Source organism: Bombyx mori, chromosome 12 (assembly GCF_030269925.1).
Source record: "Bombyx mori chromosome 12, ASM3026992v2".
NCBI classification, from domain to species: Eukaryota; Metazoa; Arthropoda; class Insecta; order Lepidoptera; family Bombycidae; genus Bombyx; species Bombyx mori.
This window is the reverse complement of record NC_085118.1, coordinates 4,644,190-4,665,071: the sequence shown is the minus strand read 5'-3', so window position 1 is coordinate 4,665,071 and position 20,882 is coordinate 4,644,190. Positions and strand designations below refer to the sequence as shown.

The 20,882-nt window shown below is 34.3% G+C and overlaps 2 protein-coding genes across 4 annotated transcripts; one reads left to right on the top strand and one right to left on the bottom strand.

Moving 5' to 3' along the window:
• Positions 1 to 1,143: 1,143 nt before the first annotated feature.
• On the bottom strand, positions 1,144 to 13,572 carry LOC101737451 (leucine-rich PPR motif-containing protein, mitochondrial). Its single transcript, XM_004929396.4, has 9 exons — positions 13,355 to 13,572; positions 12,354 to 12,541; positions 10,637 to 10,835; positions 9,558 to 9,876; positions 7,047 to 8,603; positions 6,517 to 6,753; positions 6,285 to 6,431; positions 2,402 to 3,116; positions 1,144 to 1,787 (listed from the first exon to the last, which is right to left on the bottom strand). The coding sequence occupies exons 1-9, from the start codon at positions 13,486 to 13,488 to the stop codon at positions 1,354 to 1,356; spliced, it is 3,930 nt and encodes a 1,309-aa protein (XP_004929453.1). The 5' UTR covers positions 13,489 to 13,572; the 3' UTR covers positions 1,144 to 1,353.
• Positions 13,573 to 15,404: 1,832 nt separating this feature from the next.
• LOC692952 (cytosolic malate dehydrogenase) lies at positions 15,405 to 17,338 on the top strand. 3 transcript variants are annotated; one of them, NM_001046792.2, is given in 2 exon segments: positions 15,405 to 15,539; positions 16,050 to 17,335. In NM_001046792.2, coding segments are annotated over 2 exon segments (996 nt in total). In that variant the 5' UTR covers positions 15,405 to 15,536; the 3' UTR covers positions 17,043 to 17,335.
• Positions 17,339 to 20,882: the final 3,544 nt, after the last annotated feature.

Sequence of the window (20,882 nt, the reverse complement as noted above, 5' to 3'; positions counted from 1 at the left end):
AATTCTAACGAACTTTGTTTAATTCTGGTATTGTGTAGCTTCAGCTGACAATCAAACGTAAGGTACATAACTGCAATCACTTTGACTGACTTCAGCTATAATCTACCACGCGTTTTGCTCTTGATCCAATTGACTGCTGTTGTTATCGTTTCTCACTACATATATTGAAGAAATCCGGAACGTGTCGTTAGCGTCTGGAGATACAGCAGACTTTATATTTCAATAATTTTTAGGTAATTTTGTAATAGATTTTGGGATATCTTTAACCTGTTAGTGATTGCCTGACCTCATAAATATCACAATGTGAATGCTGCGATCCATTTTGAGTTAAGAAGTCCAAGTATCAATTGTACAGGAGCTGTCCTACCCTTCAAATTGGTGGCACATGGCAAATACGCAGCAGTAATTAGCAGAACGGTGGCAATAAATAGTACCTATCACACCACCGCTAAAAAAGTAGTGACAATTTTGTTGGCACGACGACCATGTAATTGTTTTCCAGAAGTTAAATAAGCGTCTGTTAAATCCTGACTACGAGAATGGATCCATTCTGGATAAGTAATGGAAAACTATGAAAGTAATTGAGACGCCGTCTAAGTACAGTATTTAGGTTTTTCTGTTTCTGAAAATATTTTGTATACACAATGTAATAAATAAATCAGTTCAGAAATTCACAGAACTTATGGTGTCAATAGTTATAAATATTTTATTGACAGATATGAGTAAAAGGATTATCATTTTGATAATATCTTAAAAAGTAGTCTACGATTTGTTACAATAAATTTATTTTCTATTTTTTTGTTGGATTTTCTATAAAAGCGTTTTTTATTCATTCATTTTTTAGTTTAAGTAGCATTATGCATCATAAATTATTATTATTCATGTAAATTCACGCGAACACAACCGTTTCCAATTTGCTAAGTAAAAAAAAGAAGGCGCTCAAATGAATTTGTTTTGAATGCCGAAAGAAAAATGACGGGTCTGTTTAAAATATTCAATTGTCATCGGTCCTTGATAAGTAAGCCAAATTTCGAGTTAATCTGATGTTTTGAAGGGGTCAAAATCACGTTCAAAGATTCCGTTACATACATACTAACGTACATTAAGAAGCTAATAAAAGCGTATTAAAAATAAAACACAATGTATATTTTTAATTTTATTTTGGAATTAAATTAATATCTACATATCTGAACATTTGAAATTATATTAGGAAAACTAAGCTATCACTGACTAACATATTACAAGGACACATTTTCAACTCAAGATTATACTGGTAGTTAGTTTTTTAATTTGAAAATTTACCAGCAACATAAAACTAAAGATTATAAACCTATGGGAGTCGTGTTCGCGTTACTAAATTTCGAACTGTTTAAATTCTTTTACAGTTGCTTCGATTGCTGACTTTAATCTCAACAAACTTGATTTGTTAATGTGCTCTTTTGGTACACCTTGTTGAATAGCATCACTCAGCAACGCTTCAGCAGCCGCGATGTTGTTGTTCAGTAAGTAATAGTTCATTAATCTTGAATACGCATTACCTAATGACCTGGTTGGTAAAGTTTTATTTGTTTTCAATGCGTTTATTAATTTCATTATTATTTCTGGTTCGTTTTTAACGAAACTCTCTTGTAGCAGTCTTCTGAATACAATGACCGGTGCCGTAATAAGCCATTTGTTCCATAAGTCTCGTGCTTCTTCGTCTTTTCCTGCCAATATCAATTCCATCCAAAGTAAATTAACTGGCGTGGTTATACCCTTCGACGCTGCGATTTCCGCTATTTTGGTGCCTGAAAAAAAGATTGACCTAGTGATAAAATTCAAGCTTGGCATGCGTCTGTATTATATTGTTTTTATAAAGTACGAAACGTACTAACAATTTTATAAAATAATCGGCGGGCTGTTCGTGTCTTTTGAAAATTGTAGGTTATCATTTTAGGGAGGAATTTCTAAGAAATTAATGTTTAGCTTAGGTATTATGAATATGCTTGTGTAAGGAACCCATTGTGATTAGTCTTGTTTTAGTATTTATGTATTCTTAATTCGAGCAATAAATTTAGAATTATGATTCAAAATAATTATTTTTACATAGACAATCTTGTGGTTGAATTGATGTCAAGCAGTTACGGAGCATATAGCCACCGCAACTGACTCTTGCCCTTAAGACGCGACATCGAAGTTACATTCCGACATATCATTTCAAATGTTCTAAGCTGCGAATAAAGATTTTTTTTTAAATGTGGTCTAATTGCCTTTCGATTTTTACAAATTATCAAACGGTGTGATGTAACAAAACAAATAATAATTATGATCTATTATTCGAAATCAAGTAATTTGATTGTGTTTATCCATACATTCATATTATGTTAGTTGAAATTAGGTAGTAGTGTCAAAAATGACTTACATTTTTGAACGAGCTCTGTATCATTAACCAAGTTTGCTAGTGCACTACTTCTAGGGAATTTCCTGAGAGCTATTTCCAAATCCTCGCGTATATTCGCTGCTTCGACAGATTCCAATAAGTTGTCAATGTGTTGTCCACCAGCGCCTCTTCTGAATATCGCCAAAGTCAGTTTATCATCGTACGTAACTTTACGTTTCGTGTTTTCGCTGATATTCTTTCCTAGTTGCTGAATCTTTTCAACGTTTCCCTCCTCGGCCAAATTCTTCAATAAATATTTAACAACATTCGATTTGGGCATGGTGCCTACTTCAATCGATTTAAGCAAGACGTCCATTGCTTGTGCCAAGTTTCCGTCTTTAACAAGGGCCTCGATGTTTGTGGAGATTTCGGCCTTTGTTGGTTTCTGAGGTACTTTAGGTGTGACAATTTTTTGGATTATGTCTTCCTTTTTGGACTGAACTTTTTCTATTTTTTCCGGAATTATAAACGGTACATCTCTGTTCTTTGATTTCAAATGGTTTCCGAGGTAGACAAGAAATTGGTTACTCGGTACTTCGCTTTCTTCTTGAAGCAGTGTCCATAGTCCGAGGGCTTTATCGGTTTCATCGGCATTACAGTATGTAACGAGTAAATGGTAGAAGATGTTTGAGCGATCAATGTGAGAAAGTTCTTTCGTTGCCTCAAGTAATCCTTCCAAGTACTCTGATTTCCCTTCCTGTTGAATTAAAAAAATTAGGTTTTGTGATAACTTTTTTACCAACGAAAAAAATATCGCATTGCAATTTTATCTTAAATGGTTTCTAGGGGCACTGAATATCGTCGTCAACTACTAAGAACTAATTTCATAACTTTCATTTTCTGGATTTAAAGTACACGGCAGAAAAAAAACTCTAGCACCGCAATAGTAGCGTTTTATGAATGCTGCTAGAAGATTCGCCGTAATGGTTAAGCAGTATGTGAAACTATGGAGGGTAGAAGTAAGGATCATACTCTTTGTGTATGAAAAAAAGAGTCCGTTGAAAAGCGACTAATTAAGGTGGCGCCACCGTAGCAAGTGATATGGTTGCCAAGATGTACGAATGACTGTTTACCTACCTAGTCTAACCTGATGTATATACGTATATATCGGATTATACTCGTGTAAGATGTCCTACAAGGGGTATATCAAACTGAAACGTGCTGTATTATCAACAATGTAGATCACGTTAACAATGAAAAAAAAAGGAAGTCGAAATGAGTAATTTCATACAAAAAATCATTTATTCATGTTTTCAACTGTTCGACGACAGCCCTGAATTTATACAATAAATAGTAGTTTAAAAAAACTAACAAAATACGCTTTTATAGAAAATCCAACTAAAAATAGAAAATAAATTTTAATAAATTTTAATTTAAGCGTGGGGTGCATGGTATAGTAACCGGCAAACATCTTGAGCAAATGACCTTGACTGCGCAGAACCGAATTTTAGATCACTTTGGTGGTGAGGGTGAGGCGCGACGGCAGGGGAAATCGTATCGAGCGCTTTATTGGTAGATCAGTCGAACCTTGCGTCCCGCACCGCGCCCTCATTCCGCTTGCTCCCAAAAGTACGCTTGCGTACAGTGGAAAGTTATTATATTATTAAAGTCTATCGTTATTAATCGTTAAGTTATTTGTTATAATTACTTGTGGACTTTGTTGCCATTGCTATTTGTTGTGTGTTTGTTGATTTTTTATAAAACATACACTATGCCGCGACAAACCGGTGTAGTATTCAAAAGAAAGGGTAGAAAAATTGTGTACGACGTATATTGCTTCATTATAAAACAGGGGAAGAATGATATGGAAAAATTAAAACAGACTTCGGAAGTAACAAAACCATCAGTGAGGACTGTTAGGTGCATTATTAAAGAAGCTAAAGGCTCTGGCTTGCTCGCCGTGTTTCGGACTCCGGGTAAGAAAAGATCAGGGAAGAAGAAAGTTACCGGAATGGATAGTTTCGTTCAATCTGTAATAAAAAGATATAATCATAATAACTACATAACAAGCAGCGAAACTCCGTACCGTAGAAAGGCTTCGAAAATTTTAAAGAAGATATAAATTTTAATGGCTCGGAATGAAGCTTACGACGTATTATGAAAGAGCTAGACTTTAGATGGAAAAAAAGAACAGAAAATAATCGGAAGCTGGTAATTGAAAAAAGTAACATTCGATTACTACGAATCGAATATCTTCAAAAAATAATTAATTATAGACAAAAAAGAAGACCGAATCGACCGAGTTGTAAACTACACCGATGAGCCCTATGTCGACTAATCACGATGATATCGACTCGGGTGATGAAAACAGTGATGATGATGATGGTCAAGATTATGATAACGAAAAAAAATATACAAATACCAGCTTCGCTTCAACTGAACCAAGACCTGGCAACAGCTCTAGTTTTGACTTAATAGAAGGAATATCTATTTTACCCCAAGATTAAATTATTACAATTATTAACCTACATTTTTTGTTGATGTTCTAATAAATATATAAAAAAATACATATGTTGATTTTAATAATTTAATTGCATTATGACGCAGAGTAAATAATGTTTTTGCACGTGAGTGTACCATGCGCAAACTTACCCCCACTACGTCAACAAATGCTCAAGAAGTTTGCCGGCTATTATATCAGCAGTTATAAATATTTTATGAACAGATATGAGTAGAAGGGTTATTTTGATAATATTCTGAAAAGCACCCTAAGCTTTTTTTTACAATAAAATCTTTTTTTTTACACTATTTTAATTCAAATTTTACTTTAATATTTATTTATATTAATTATTAATTAATAAATAATACTTTCTATAAAAGCGTATTTTGTTAATTTTTTTAAACTATTATTTATTTTTCGATTTTTAGTTCAATTTCAATTTTTTCATAATTTTTTTTATATTAAATTATCATCGGTCCTTAATAAGTATACCAAATTTCGAGTTAATCCGAGGTTTTGAAGGGGGTCAAAATAATGGTCAAAGATTCCGTTACAAATATATGTACATACTTCTGAAGCTAATAAAATCGCATTAAAAACAGTACCGTTAGGCAGTTTCTTTTGTTAAAAGTGTCAGAACGAGATAGACAATAACAAATTCGTCGAATACGATAAAAAATGCAACCATATTACTAGGTCCATAAGGCTTAAAAAATCAAAATAAATTTCGACAAACTTATTACGGTGAATGTAACTAAATTTCACCTTTATTGCAAATATAAAAGAAGCTGTTTGATGTGCCGACGCTGGTGGAGTGTTTAAGTGTCAATCAGTTGACAACATGTGACCGTTTTTAGTTTTTTTTTTAACTCAAATATATCTCCATATCATCGCGTTTGCTGCGTTTTTGATTTTCTAAAGCAATCCGAAGTCATTGGGTTTTTTTAAAATATTTTTTACATTAATCAATTTTTTGCGGGATTACGGAGGCATTTACGTTGTTGGTATCTCTATGAATCATATACGATACCTTACGTAAAACATAATTCAAGAGTTGGCAGAATAATATGATGTTTGTTATGTTCAAGTATTATACTTTTTATTCCGAAACTATTTGTTTACTTGGGAATATATACTTTTTTCGTCGAATATATATTTTAATAGAACATTATCTACAGTTTTCGACTTGATATACCCTTTGTGGGACACCCTGTATGTAACACCAACATTTTTTTTATTGCTTAGATGGGTGGACGAGCTCATAGCCCCCCTGGTGTTAAGTGGTTACTGGAGCCCATAGACATTTACATTGTAAATGCGCCACCCGCCTTGAGATATAAGTTCTAAGGTCTCAGTATAGTTACATGTGTAGAGATTTTTTTTATTAAAAAAACATTATATATTATATATTTTTAAAAGATTCACCTCAACGTATCGCTGACAAGCGTCATCCAAGCGTCTGTGTCGAGCCTGCAATCCTGGTGTTTCGAGAATACGACGTGCCTGTCTCAGTCTTCCGCACTCAACGAACGCAAGTACTAAATCATGTAGAATGTTTACTTCACCGTGTATCTATGAATGTAATAAAATCAATTAATATGGCATACTTTAATATACTTTCAAAAAATATAGGGCAATTTAAATTGAAAAAAATCACCTGTGTACTTAAATCAGCAAGCCACTGTAATTGGTTAGCATCTTCCTTCATAATTAATGCCTTCATCAATTCTCCCTTCCAAGGAGTGCAACGATATTGCTTGCAGCATTTCTCAAATTCAACTAGAGCGCCTTGTACGTCATTGTTAAGAAGGTACGCTTTGATTGTAGGACCAAATAAAACATTCGAAGCCTGGACATAATTGTTTTCGAGCAACGTTTTTGTTACTTCTTTTACCTGAAAATTTAAATTTATTATGCCTGGCTCAAACAGGAAAACTTAGGAATTACCAGTCCCATTTGTATTATTATAGGATTGGACAAATACTCTATGACGGCTCCCGTATTTGTAAGCCTAGTCTAGTCACATCTACTTATTAATGTAATAAAGAGCTGCTGCAGTGTTAATAGATTTGAAAAAAATAATATTATTAAGGCTTCATTATAGTTACTATGTGCAGCCTGTTTAACAAAACAGATACTTTTTTAAATAAGTTTTCATGTTTAAAGTAAATTCAAAGACACACTCACTTTTTCACAATCCTTTTGTTCAGCTAAGCTGTTTAAAATTTGCCAACATTTAGAATTAACTAAAAATCCTACATTTTCAGCATCAGAAAATTTGTTTTCTATTAAAAACTGTATGGCTTCATCATATCTATTGGTTCGGAATAATGCTTGTGCCATTTGAATCAATTTGAGACGACTCAATATGAAATCTTCATTCTTTGATTCAATTTCTGTTCTAATTTCTTTTGCAAGTTCAATCTCATCATTTTCACATAAAAATTCAAACAACTGTGCTAAAATGGCTGTGTTTAACTCGAAATTAGACAATCTAAGTTCACTCAGATAACTTTTGACTTTTTCGATGTTTTTTTCATTAATATAAGCACAGAGCAGTTGTTTTTGAAGACGGTTCACATTGGTGCCCTTTTCCTTTAATCTAGCGATGATGCTTTCGATTTCGAGCGCTGAACGATCATTAGCTTGTTCAGTCCTTCGTGGACTCTCGATTGGAACAGGCTCTAATTGAGACGAACTGAGTTCTGATAGTAATTGCGACACCTTCGTTGTCATATTTTCACCGAGATATTGCTGTATAGCTTCAGCTGTCTCAATGTCAATACTAAGCCCTTTGGCATAAGCAGCTTCTAAAATACCTTCACTTTCATTCTTAGGTAAACTTTTAACTGCAGATTTGATAATGCGACCGATATCACGTATTTCATTTTTACTATCGTTTTGAGCTTCGTCAGTAGTTGAGTCTTGTTCGGACTGAAGAGGCGGCTTGCTGCTGATAACATGTAAAATGTTGATGAAGGAATTGATATCTTTACTTTTGTAGAGTGCATTAACTAAGGGCCGCCCCACTAAATTGTACTGCCCTCGAGGACGGTATTGCAACGCTATTTCTGATGCCTCATTTATTTTTCCCAATTCCAGAAGATGAATCATCACATTACGTGCAGCATGTATAACTGGCACATTCGCTATTTGAAGTTTAACGATAACGCTTTGCGCATTACTTTTTGTGGTCAAGTAAGGTATGACATAATCCCTTAATGTCTCTCCTGATGCTGGAATATTATTTGTGGACATGTCTCGCAGTATTTGCAAGAGACCTTCTTCATCTTTTTCCTTGCCTTTCTTTACAAGTAAAGGCCAATAGTAATGCTGTCTAACTTCTTTACCTTCGTTTACCAGTTCTTTAAATAGCTTCTGAGCTAGTTCACAATTTCCTGATTGTAGTGCTCCCTCAGTTGCAATGTAAATTGCATTTGGTACAAGACCTTCATGAGTTAAATCCTTGCATGTTTTAATTATAGAGTCTGGGGATCTGTTCAATCTTAGTAAATGTCTCACAAAGAAGGCCCCTTTGAACAGGTTATCTTCGAAATGCGAAGATTTGGGCATAGTCGCAAATATTTTCTTTGCGGTCTCATCAAGTCCTTTGTTAAGCAGTCTCAGAATAAGGTTACAAACATCTTGATTGTAGCCTATGCTTTTCTGAAGATGTTTAAATAGATTTTCTACTTTGTCTTCATGTCCTCCAATGGCTAAATGTTCGATTATATCTAATATATCCTAAATAAATGGAATAAAAGTATGAAACACATTTTGAATTCAGTAAGTCTAATATGAACATCTAAACTGCAATGAGGACCTCATATTCATAAATTGGCGAGTAAGCTCAGCTCTGCAGCATACGCAGTAAAAAAAATTAGAATGTTAACAAACGCGGACACGGCTCGTTTAGTTTACTTTAGTTACTTCCACAGTGTCATGTCCTATGGCATTTTGCTATGGGGCAATGCGGCCGATGTAGAAATGATATTTATTCTGCAGAAAAGAGCTATACGTGCTATTTATAACATGCACTCAAGGGAATCCCTGAGGGAGAAATTTAAAGAAATTAAAGTTCTCACTATGCCATCCCAGTACATTTTTGAAAATTTGATGTATGTTCGTAAACATATTGAGGAGTTTCCTAAAAAGTCGGACATACATAATAGAAATACTAGGAACAAACACAAGCTTGTTGTGCCGATGAGTAGGTTACATAAGATACGAAACTCATTCGGGTGTTTGTCTGTGCGTCTGTACAACAAAATCCCACAAGATGTTCAGAACATACATATACATACGTTTAAGAAAACTATTAAAGAACATCTGTGCAATAAAGCTTACTATAAAGTCAATGATTATCTAGAAGATTGCACAAAGTGGGAATGAGTTGCTCGCTCCGGGCATTTCAATATCGTAGTAATTGTTACGTTATAATACTCATTGTAAAAAATTCATATTTAAAATAATAATAATCTAATATTAAAAAATAAATAAATAATAATTTAATATTTAAAAAAAAAAAAAAAAAGACATGCCCGCTGAGTTTCTTGCCAATTCTTCTCAGGACGGAGGCTAGTTCTTGTGAATTGGCGGTAGTTCTTTTGACGTTCAACAAGTATGTACTTTCATTTATGTTGAATAAAAATTTTTTGATTTGAAATTTTTTGATTTGATTAAAAGAAATAAACATACCTTATCAGTTATGTAGGCATCCTTTTCGTTAGCTAATTGTAGGATGCCTTCGACACCCCCAATATCACCTTGTTTTGCATATCCGCACGCTAATAAAGTATAAGTACGGTTTGATGGTTGCAAACCAGCTCCTGCCATAGTTTCTAATACAGCCTTAGCTCCTTCAGTATCACCATGGAATGCATGACCCATGACTAAAGCGTTCAGAACTGGCTCAGAAACCGGCATGCTTAGCTCCCTCATCTTTTCTAGCACTTTGGTTGCTCCCTCGACATCTCCCTCTTGGCAATAACGCCACATGAGTCTCTGATAGGTGACCCTAAATAGTAAATTTAACTTACTTAAGCATTGTGTTAACAACATATGTTATTTATATTGTTGTCTATCAATATTGGGGAAAGTACTCTGAATAATTGTATTTTTTTTTATTGCTTAGATGGATGGACTAGCTCACAGCGCACCTGGTGTTAAGTGGTTACTAGAGCCCATAGACATCTACAACGTAAATGCGCCATTCACCTTGAGATATAAGTTCTAAGGTCTCAAGTATAGTTACAACGGCTGCCCCGCCCTTTAAATCGAAACGCATTACTGCTGCTACATAAAATGTTCAAAACCTGTCAAACATTCTAATAAGTAGATAAATAACACCTTTTCCGATTTTCTTATGTACCTTGAATTACAATGTTAATATAACTGAGAGTTTCGAAAAAATTTGTTAATTTTTTTAATGATACTAATTCTTTCTTTATAACTTCTGAATTTGAAAAGTTTAGTGCAAAATTATGTAATTATTATTTTATATTTCATTATTTATAATTGGTATTTTAGGGGTATGTATTGTCATTTGAAACTGAAATTGTATTGTAACTAGCATAATTATCTGTTTTTTTTTCCACCAATTCATTTATTTTAGGAAGCAGTCTTAAAGCAGTCTATGGTAGATATAATTGTAATACCAATTAACTGCTCCACTGTAAGCTTTATGCCTCAATAATGACAGGCTATGGTAATTACAGAGTCCTTGAGTTTTTATTCCAATATTGGCCACTGTAAAAATAGTTCTTAATGTTGTTTACCTATTTGGCTGTAATCCTTTATTTTCAAGTTCTGTAAGGAACTGTGCAGGCGAGAACGGATGTTGGTTTTCAATGTAAACTCTCAACAATGCATTGTAGTGAGAGATGTCCATTGCGATTCCTCTTTCTGTTAAAACACTCCATATTTTCTGTACAAGTAAGGTTCTTTGTTCTGGTAGCTCTTCTGGGACTAGTTCACCTGAATTTTTAAAGGGAAAATCTTGAGTTTCATGCATTGAATAGTTTAACATAACAGTATAGCAACAGCAACAGTGGATGAGATGGTGGAATGTCTAAAATGATTTTCTAAGGTCTACCTTTTAATTATTTTTGGAGTTATTAATTATTATGTTGCACTTGTTGTTATTGTTTGCATGTTGAGGTTTTGATGAATAATCTTCCAATAACATTGTTTTGTAACAGTGATTGGAACTGAAATGTTTTTTTTTCTAAAATTGAGGAATTAAATGTGAAATTTAGATTTTTATGGCTCTAAAAAATTTAAATTATATATGATTATCAATTGATTCAATTAGATTAAGTAAATTAGGAAAAATGTAAAAACCAGTAATTATGATGTTATTTTTTTATTTATTGCTTAGATGGGTGGACGAGCTCACAGCCCACCTGGTGTTAAGTGGTTACTGGAGCCCACAGACATCCACAACGTAAATGCGCCACCCACCTTGAGATACAAGTTCTAAGGTCTTAAGTATAGTTACGACGGCTGCCCCACCCTTCAAACTGAAAAGCATTACTGCTTCACGGCAGAAATAGACAGGGTGGTGGTACCCACCCGCGCGGACTCACAAGAGGTCCTACCACCAATAATTACGCAAATTATAATTTTGCGGGTTTCATTTTTATTACACGATGTTATTTCTTCACTGTGGAAGTCAATCGTGAACATTTGTTGAGTACGTATTTCATTTGAAAAATTGGTACCCGCCTGCGGGATTCGAACACCGGGGCATCGCTTCAACACGAATGCATCGGACGTCTTATCCGTTAGGCCACGACGACTACAATGGAATGTTAATGGAAGACTATCCACACAAAATAACAATCTCGAAATTTGGGCATTGGTTGTAATGAATTTGACCTTTTATACACCATGAATAACTTTCGAAGCACTGGGAAGCAAAATTATTATTTTTTGTGTATGAAAATAGTTCATAATGGACGTGGAAATTCTTCTAAAATGTTTAATCTGATCTAAAAATATTTCAATTGTCCTTATCTTAAAAGGGATCTATGCTTAATATTATATTGGTATTACAAGTGAATTAAAGAAAAGTAACCAAAATACCAATATTGGATCTAAATTTAAAATTTATATCCCATATTGGTTTTCAATGTTATGAATCCAATGGTGACTAAATTACATGGAATAATAATAATTAGCTCCTGTAGAAGGGTTCTTCTAGTTTTAAGGTGGGACCTATGAACTGTTTGAAAACTTATTTCATAAATTTAAGAAAAGTCCCAAAACCATTTCTCTAGTTGTTCAGCAAACATTTTATAAAATCCAATAATTATTAACAACATAAGACTGCACAAGAATGTGTTGTTCTCTAAAAAACAAGACCACAGAGTTCACTGTGAAGAATGGGGTTGTGGCTCTATTTGTAACATATAGTAGTTAGCAATGAAGAACAGTTTCCTTACAATCAGGGTGTCTTAATGGATAATTATAACTGTGCGATGGATATCTTACCACAACATCTTATAACAAGAAGAGACTGTGAGCTAGTAATGTCATTTTTAGATTGAATTTCATCTAATACTTCATCAATATCTCTTTTTGTGATCCGTCCATATCTTCTAACTTCCGAGTCTAATTTCTGAAGCAGAGGGTCAAGGCTTTCTGTTTTCTTTGTTGTTGCATAATCTCGTACAAAAACACTAAAATTTATTTCAAATTATTAAGTTGGATAAATTGAATACTCTTATCATATTTTTTGCATTATATATGCATGTTTTTGAAACAAGGGTTATCTTAATCTGATCTAATTTTCAATTACTAAAAGCTAAATGTTATGACACAAATTTAATTTAAACTCAGCCCACTGAGTTTCTCGCCGGATCTTCTCAGTGAGTCGCGTTTCCGATCCTGAGGTAGATTCTGCAAAGCATTGCTCTTGCTAGGGTTAGTGTTAGCAACATCGTTTGGTTTGGGTCCAGTGAGCTCACTTTCTGGTTAAGGTTACGCTGAAATGGTCTCTTAAGACCATTAGCTTAGGTAGGAAAAAAAAAAATTAGCTCTCAAGACTGCAACATAAACAATCAAATCACCAAATGCTGCTGCATATTGAGTTTAAAGTCACTAATAAATTGAATTCTAGTGAGGTCTAAAGGTCCAAAATATTTAATTATTTAAAGTATATTCAGATTAGCATAAAATAATTGTTTTCGATTTTTATTTTATTGTTTATTCCAGTGTTCCTTCTGGGAGCTTTTTAACTGGACTGTATTGATGTGAAATTTACACAATATCACAAGAATAGCTTTAAAGAAAGAACACTACCTTTGTTATTTTATCTGGTTGAATAAAACTGTTGATAACGAATGAAAACCTTCTAAAATTATACGACATTCTGAGTTTACTTATATTACCATTTTGAATTTCAGATTTGATTGTATACTACTCGTTTACATTTACTGGAGAAATTTTAACCAGATGGGGTTTTATATACATTTTGTGACTGTTTCACTTACTTGTTAGCAGCACTTAAGGCTTTAGAGTTGAGGAATGCACTGGCTTCGGCAGTTTTCACAGAATTCAAAATAAGTGTTCTTGCAGCACCCGTAAAGTACCGAACGAATTTCGTTGATCTCAACAACGACGACATGACTGTAATTTGATTGGGTACATTCAAGTAAATTTATCTTATTATATAAATACGGCTTTCAGTGCTAGAACTGCTAGAACAAGAGACAATATTTTTAGGTTATTTATCTAAGTATCTACGTCTTTTTTTAAGGATTTTATGACTTGGTAAATAAGACCTTTTAGTCATGTCTTATTTTAATTTATATATATATATATTCTTATTTTTATGAAAAATGATAATATGGGATGAAATGAGATAATATGGGATAAAATATAATCTCAGTAAAATGGTGGTCATTTACTGAAATTTTTTCAGTGGACTTTTTGGAGTCCCAAAAAGTCACGTCCAGCGGCTTTTTTCCTTTTTCCACATTTGTGCTCTTTCACAGATATTAAACAATTTACAAACCATTTTTATTACACATTTAAGCCTGAAGAAACACTAAATAGACAAAATAAAACAAATCACACAACTTCACTTTTCACGTTCCCGCCAAAAAGTCCTATCTCTTTTTAAATTTTACTCTTTGATCATAGTCTTTGATTTTCATTTTTATTCATCATGATTTTATGGCCTGGTCACGAGACTTTTAAGCCCAATAGTTTTCTTTCTCTAATGTTCTGTTATATATAATGATTGGAGCTACCTAATGATGAAGATGATTAATTTGAGATTTTAATCAATTGAAATGAAATGAAATGGACTTGAATGAAGCTAGACGAGATGGGATAAAATAAAGTCTTAGTAAAGTGATAATTATTTACTTAGACTTTTTCAGTGGACTTCTTGAAGAAGCTACGTCCAGCGATTTTATTTTTCCCACAAGTATGCACTTTCGCAGATGCTAAACTTCCATTGCATTGTATCTATGGGTTAGTTCACTCGTCGATCTCATCGTAACCGAAATGTTCGATCGGACGCTGACTTTGTGTTGCTCGTCCCCTGGGTCAGGTATGTAACTAGTGGCGGCCACGAGAAGAGGGTTATGGTGTCGCTCAGCTCGTTCAAAGTAGTATTCTGACGCTTCTTTTAGATACTTACGTCTTGGTTCTGTTAGACGGTTACATTTGAGGGGATTGGGTTCTGTAGGTTGATGAGGGGCTATTTAAAAACACACTGCTTCATTATAATTATATTGGAGATAGTTTGACCACTGTTACATCATTATAAAATTATTATCTTTATATTTTTTATAAAACTAATACATGTTTCTCTTGCCGTGTCTAGATGAGAATTTCTGACTTTTTCTTAGGAGAATACAATAATCATCTGTTTTTTTAAACATTTAAAATAATTCTAATATTCGAAATCTGTTATCAGTGTCAAGTGTTGCCTGCCATTACATTTATATTCAAACTCCAACAGGTTCTATGGTCTTTTTTTTTATTTCTTATAATTTTAGTTTAGTTTAGTTTTTAGTTAGTTTTAGTTCTTTAGGTCGTCGTGAAGATTGACGTTCCTCACATACCATGGGGCTTCGATGCTGCAGAAACGAAATTGGATGACTTAAAGAGAGTTTATGTGCATTCGAACACTATACATGCATAGGACTTGTGTCATGACGAGACGTATGCAAGTTTTGTAGAGTGCCTTGTTACCTTGTAAAGGACAACGTCCTTCGCTTGCAGACCATGGGTTAGAGTCTGTTTCATTCTAAAACTACTTTCATTTCAATCAATTTCGCTATTTACACAAAAGAGCTAGTCTGCTAGCCTCTGGCTTTCGTTCCAAAAATATTGTCTTCACAATCTTTATTATCTTTGCCTGTCGATTAGTAGAATTAACGAAAACAGTCTATGGTCAGTAGGTAATTTTTCTAAAATAATTCAACAGTTTGACAACTTTGACTTTAAACTCATAAATTTATGTAGGTAGGTAGGTACATACGTGGTACATACCTACATATTTATGTTTTATCTATGCATTAAACAGAGCCGGAACTCTACAGAATTTTACTTCTTTAAAGCTTGTGTTTCATCTTCTTTTTCATTCATCGTCTGAGAGTGCAAAACGTCTGACAATACTTTTAAACTAGCTTAACGAGATAATTATACGGGAATATCAAAATGGTAAGTTATTGCACTTTTGTTGTCCATGCTCCAGTGACATTGAAACGACCTTTATTTATCGTATAGTACACGTAAATAATTTTCCGTAGTAAAAATAGTTGAAATATGGTATAGTTTTTTTATCACTGAATTGCGTTATGACATGACTTAAAAGAATTCATCACTGTAAATAATAAAATGTAGCTGTCTTCAAATATCAATAACCTAGTGAAAAGATAGTTAATCTAATAATTATGTAGGTAGATAATCCTTATCACTGATTTTGCCATGACTGTAGACATTTAATTTAGTCGTAATCATGCCTATTTGGTGCTGTGCTGCTTCAGCACCTACAGAAACCCATGTTGTTAGTGAGGTAGTGGTTATCATGGTGAGACACTTACTCATTTGTTCCCTAAAAATTTTTTTTTGTATAATTGAGGATAGCATAACTTGTAGAGGTATAAACTAATGTACTACTTAGTTTAGTACTAGTAATGTATTTGATCAGGTTAATTTGCTTTCTTTCAGGCTGAACCTATCAGAGTTGTTGTAACTGGTGCTGCCGGACAAATTGCATACTCACTTCTTTATCAAATTGCGTCTGGAGCAGTTTTTGGACCTCAGCAACCTGTCTTCCTCCACCTTCTTGATATTGCGCCTATGATGGGTGTACTTGAAGGTGTTGTCATGGAGTTGGCTGACTGTGCTCTGCCACTTTTGGCTGGGGTTCTTCCTACAGCAAATCCTGAAGAAGCTTTCAAAGATGTTGCTGCTGCTTTCCTAGTTGGTGCTATGCCCAGAAAGGAAGGTATGGAGAGGAAGGATCTTCTTGCTGCTAATGTGCGCATCTTCAAAGAGCAGGGCCAGGCTTTGGACAAAGTGGCTCGTAAAGATGTGAAGGTCCTTGTTGTTGGCAACCCAGCCAATACAAATGCTCTAATATGTTCTAAGTATGCTCCATCTATTCCAAAAGAAAATTTCACTGCCATGACTCGTCTCGATCAAAACAGGGCTCAGTCCCAACTTGCTGCTAAAATTGGAGTACCGGTTAAAGATGTTAAGAGAGTAATCATCTGGGGAAACCATTCATCAACCCAGTTCCCTGATGCTTCGAATGCTGTAGCTATTGTTGGAGGTGCTCAAAAATCTGTTTCTGAAATTATCAATGACGATGCATATTTGAAAGGCGCATTTGTAACAACGGTTCAAAAACGTGGTGCTGCCGTTATTGCTGCCAGGAAAATGTCATCTGCTCTTTCTGCTGCTAAAGCTGCATCAGACCACATGAGAGATTGGTTCCTTGGCACTGAAGACAGATGGGTTAGCATGGGAGTTGTTTCAGATGGATCTTATGGTACTCCGCGTGATGTTGTATATTCATTCCCTGTTACTGTTACCAATGGAAAGTGGAAAATTGTTGAGGGTCTCACTATCTCTGATTTTGCCCGTCAAATGCTCGATGCTACTGGCAAAGAGTTGGTTGAAGAAAAACAGGAGGCTTTAGATGTCTGCAAAGATTGACTGAGTAATCTTTAAGGATAATAATTAGTATAAAATACCACTTACATTAAGTAGGCACAATGCTTATGTAAATTGGTAACAACAATTTGTTGATATTGTTTTTTTTTGGTATTAACCTAATCATGGCAGGTTAAAAAGCATTATTGTTAAAGCTTTTATCAATGTTTTTATTTTTGTATTAGAGTTGTAGATGTTTTTAAAACATTAAGATTCAATGGTTAAATATTTCATGTCATTTTGTTCATTGAGTTTATCATATCACATATTATAATCTGATAAAATGTTATTTTATGAAATTCTTGTTTCATTTATCTTTTAAAAAACTAGTGCCGTTGTCTTATTATCAGTGATAAGAAGTTAACTAACCAATTTTAATTTGGCTTCCCCATAAAAGTACAAAAAGTAATTTTACAGATTATTGAATTTCATGTAAACTAAGAAAAAACTGAAGATTTGGATGTTAACATTAAAAATTAGCTTCCAGATACCTTCATAAAAGTACTTTTAAGATAATGGACAAGTGTGGAGTACACTTACAATCAATGTTTACGCAAACATCCATTTATCATTATCAGTGAGGTCAAAGGGTTTCATAATTAGTAGTACTTATATCATTTATGGAATTGATCAGACCAATTACATAGGTAGTAATGGTAATAAAGGTTTTATAGCTGAATATGTTTTACAGTGAATTTTGGTTTTAATTGTGTCTAACTCGTCAATTCAGTCTATGCGTAAATGCGTAAGTTTTATATTGCTAAGGTGGGTGGATGAGGTCACGGTCCACCTGGTCTTAAGTGGCTACGTCAGGCCATAGATAACAACAACGTAAATGCCGCCACGCACCTTGACACATGAAGTCGTCGTGGCCTAAAGGATAAGACGCCCGGTGCAGCCGCGTGAGCGAATACTACATTTGCATAAGTCATTCTCGGACGTACGCAAGTTTTATAGAGCGTGTAACCTTGTTAGAAAGGGACAATATTGCAGATCATGGGGTGTAGTTATTCTTGAAAAATTGAAAATATGGTTATCGCTATTTGGGTTTTATGGTAGCTATCGGTACAGTGTCACCAATCAATAACATTATGGTATACATATTTATGAGTAGGTACATATTTTAATAGATTGTTCCGAAAAAGGGTAAAGTTTCTCCAGTGTGTCCGAATGTAATTTATCGCTATTTATATATTAAGTGTATTTATCTATGGTCGCCATGCTCTGTAGCCCAAGCGGTTTGTAATAAATGAGGCGCGATGGTGTGTCAACCCTCAGACACAGCCCACTGAGTTTCTCGCCGGATTTTCTCTGTGGGTCGCGTTTCCGATCCGGTAGTAGATTCTGCGAAGCACTGCTCTTGCTAGGGTTCGTGTTAACAACGTCGTCAGGTTTGAGCCCCGTGAGCTCACCTACTAGTTAAGGTTACGCTGAAATAGCCTCTCAAGGCTCCCAGCTTAGGAAAGGAAAAAAAAGGTGTGTCATTAGATTTAGTTTAATTGAAGGGCGTCTCTCATGTTTTAACATGCAGAATCTGTGTGTAAGAAATGAATGAGAAGTTGTGAAAATGGATCTTAATAAATAGGGCAACTAGACAACTGATATAAACATTATAAACTAGAAAAGAAAGGTTTTAACATAATTTACAGTTAATCTTGTAAGTTGGTGAAGATTACATTGAAAAATTCCGCTTCATACAGTTGATGCAAATGAAAGGGTAAGTATTATTAAAGCAATATTTGTTACAATCCAACTAGTAGCCGAAGGCGAATAACGTAATAGCTACGTTCAGTTTAGAGACCTACCTTTATATCGTTTTTAATTATACCTTTATATCGTTACCTACCCTTATATCGTTTTTAATTAGCTTATCAAATCAAATATCAAAATAAAACAAGGAAAAATCAAAGATCATAGACATGATGATGACCTTTGATTTTTATATAATCAAAGCCTCGAGGCGATTGACTAAGTATTTACGACTAGCGGCCCACACCGGCTCCGCTCGGGACTAACAAAAATTTCAACGATATTTGACTTTGTTTTATTTTTTAAAATAAAAGAAAACTTATTGCGGCGTAACTATAATAGTTAGACATATACTGTCGCAACACTTTTTGTAAATAATAATGTGTTCTACAAAGTCGTAGTACATTATTTTATTCATACATCAATCGTTTTCGCTGGGCACCCGATTTAAAGAATATTTAGGGTAATTTTTTTACACCTAGGGTTACATTATTGAAGCTTTATTAAGGATCCGTAATTTTTTTCAAAAAAGATTATAGCCTATGTCATTTGGGAATAATGTAGCTTCCAAACAGTGAAAGAATTTTTCAAATCGATTCAGTGGTTTCGGAGCCTATTCAATACAAACAAACAAATCTTTCCTCTTTATAATATTAGTATAGAAGTATAAATATAGAAAAGGCCCTAAATAGAAAATTATGTAATAATAGTGTAGCTTAAAATGATTAATCACATGCTGGCAACGAGATATGAGTGTGAAATTGTTTACATTATTTAGGTACTGAACGTTTGCCAAAGCTGCCTGGTTTACCTACAGTTGAAATACTTAAAATTACGCACCCCAACCTTATTGAATGAACTCGCTTAATTGAAAAGACTAGAGGTCCCGAAGTAGTCGAAATTCGACTATAATTAATTGGAATTGTAAGTTTGTACACTATTATGATTGTATTTTATACTTCTATAATCACAAATTTCGCCAAGGCTACACTATAAAAAAAAAGTGTGTGTGTCCGCTCCGACGCACGACTGGAGTTTACTGGATATAAATATAAATTTGTGTCAGTTGAATACAGTAAAATATGGAAGTTACGTATTCTAGTGAGAATGATCCGGGAGTTGCGGAACACGTGGATGCGGTAATTAAGTAAGTCTATATAATTCACTTTTACAATTAATATATAAGTTGTCCATTCACTGATAGAAGGAATTGTTTATATTTAATAAGCTTTATTAATAAATGATTTGTAGCGGGTTATATTCGGGTATCAACCCACTAACAGTTGATACGTTCAGGAATCGAACCCGAACGGCGTCCGGCCACAAGCAAAACGATGTCGGTAAATTAAACGAAACAATACGAGAAATAGTTCTATATTACGACAACACGATACACTACAGATTATTAACAAATTAACGAGACACAAAACAAACGACTAACAAATATATGAAAATACAATAATGAGAGAAACGCGCGATCAGTACGAGGCTTTGTGGCGGACTGCCGGCGCAGCAGCCCGGCGTCACCTGCGATAACGCGGCCGCGCGTTGGCTCCTGATTGGCGCGCGCACGCATCACGCAATCAGGAGCCAATCAGGCGCATAACGCATTTCGTGTGACATGCTATACTCTCTAGTACGATTTTGGTCCCCATAATTTTCATACCCCGGGCCTATATATGTAAATCGATTCTTAAGGAGTAAACTCCAATAAACTCCAAAAATATTAATAAAGACAAACCATATTCTATTCTTAATTTGACAACAGACGTCAAGAACAAAAGTTTGACAATAAATAGTATGCATGCGTGTGTGCGTCAAATACATGGTATGTAGTGTGTGTAATGTTTTCTTTATTGATTTAATGTATCTTTTATGCATTATTTTAAAAAAATATTAGCAATGTGCACTTCTTCTCTATATTCTCGTGTGGAAAATTTCATACTCCTCCGTCCGCGCGATTTTCGTAAAAAGGGATACAAAGTTTTTGCTTCACGTATTAATATATAGATGGTACAGTGTCTTACGGTTTTACAACATGTAAGGTGACCATTTTCGAAGCCGATGACGAAATAAGTTTTTTTTTGTCGATGG

Coding starts and splice junctions, on each gene's coding strand:
- LOC101737451 (XM_004929396.4), bottom strand. CDS start 13,488: ATGTCGTCGTTGTTGAGATCAACGAAATTCGTTCGGTACTTTACGGGT. Junction 10,836..12,353: donor TCTTGTTATAAGATGTTGTG/GTAAGATATCCA, acceptor TTAAAAATTCAG/GTGAACTAGTCCCAGAAGAG. Junction 1,788..2,401: donor TACAGAGCTCGTTCAAAAAT/GTAAGTCATTTT, acceptor TCTTTTTTTCAG/GCACCAAAATAGCGGAAATC.
- LOC692952 (XM_012693092.4), top strand. CDS start 15,838: ATGCCTATTTGGTGCTGTGCTGCTTCAGCACCTACAGAAACCCATGTT. Junction 15,910..16,049: donor GTGAGGTAGTGGTTATCATG/GTGAGACACTTA, acceptor GCTTTCTTTCAG/GCTGAACCTATCAGAGTTGT.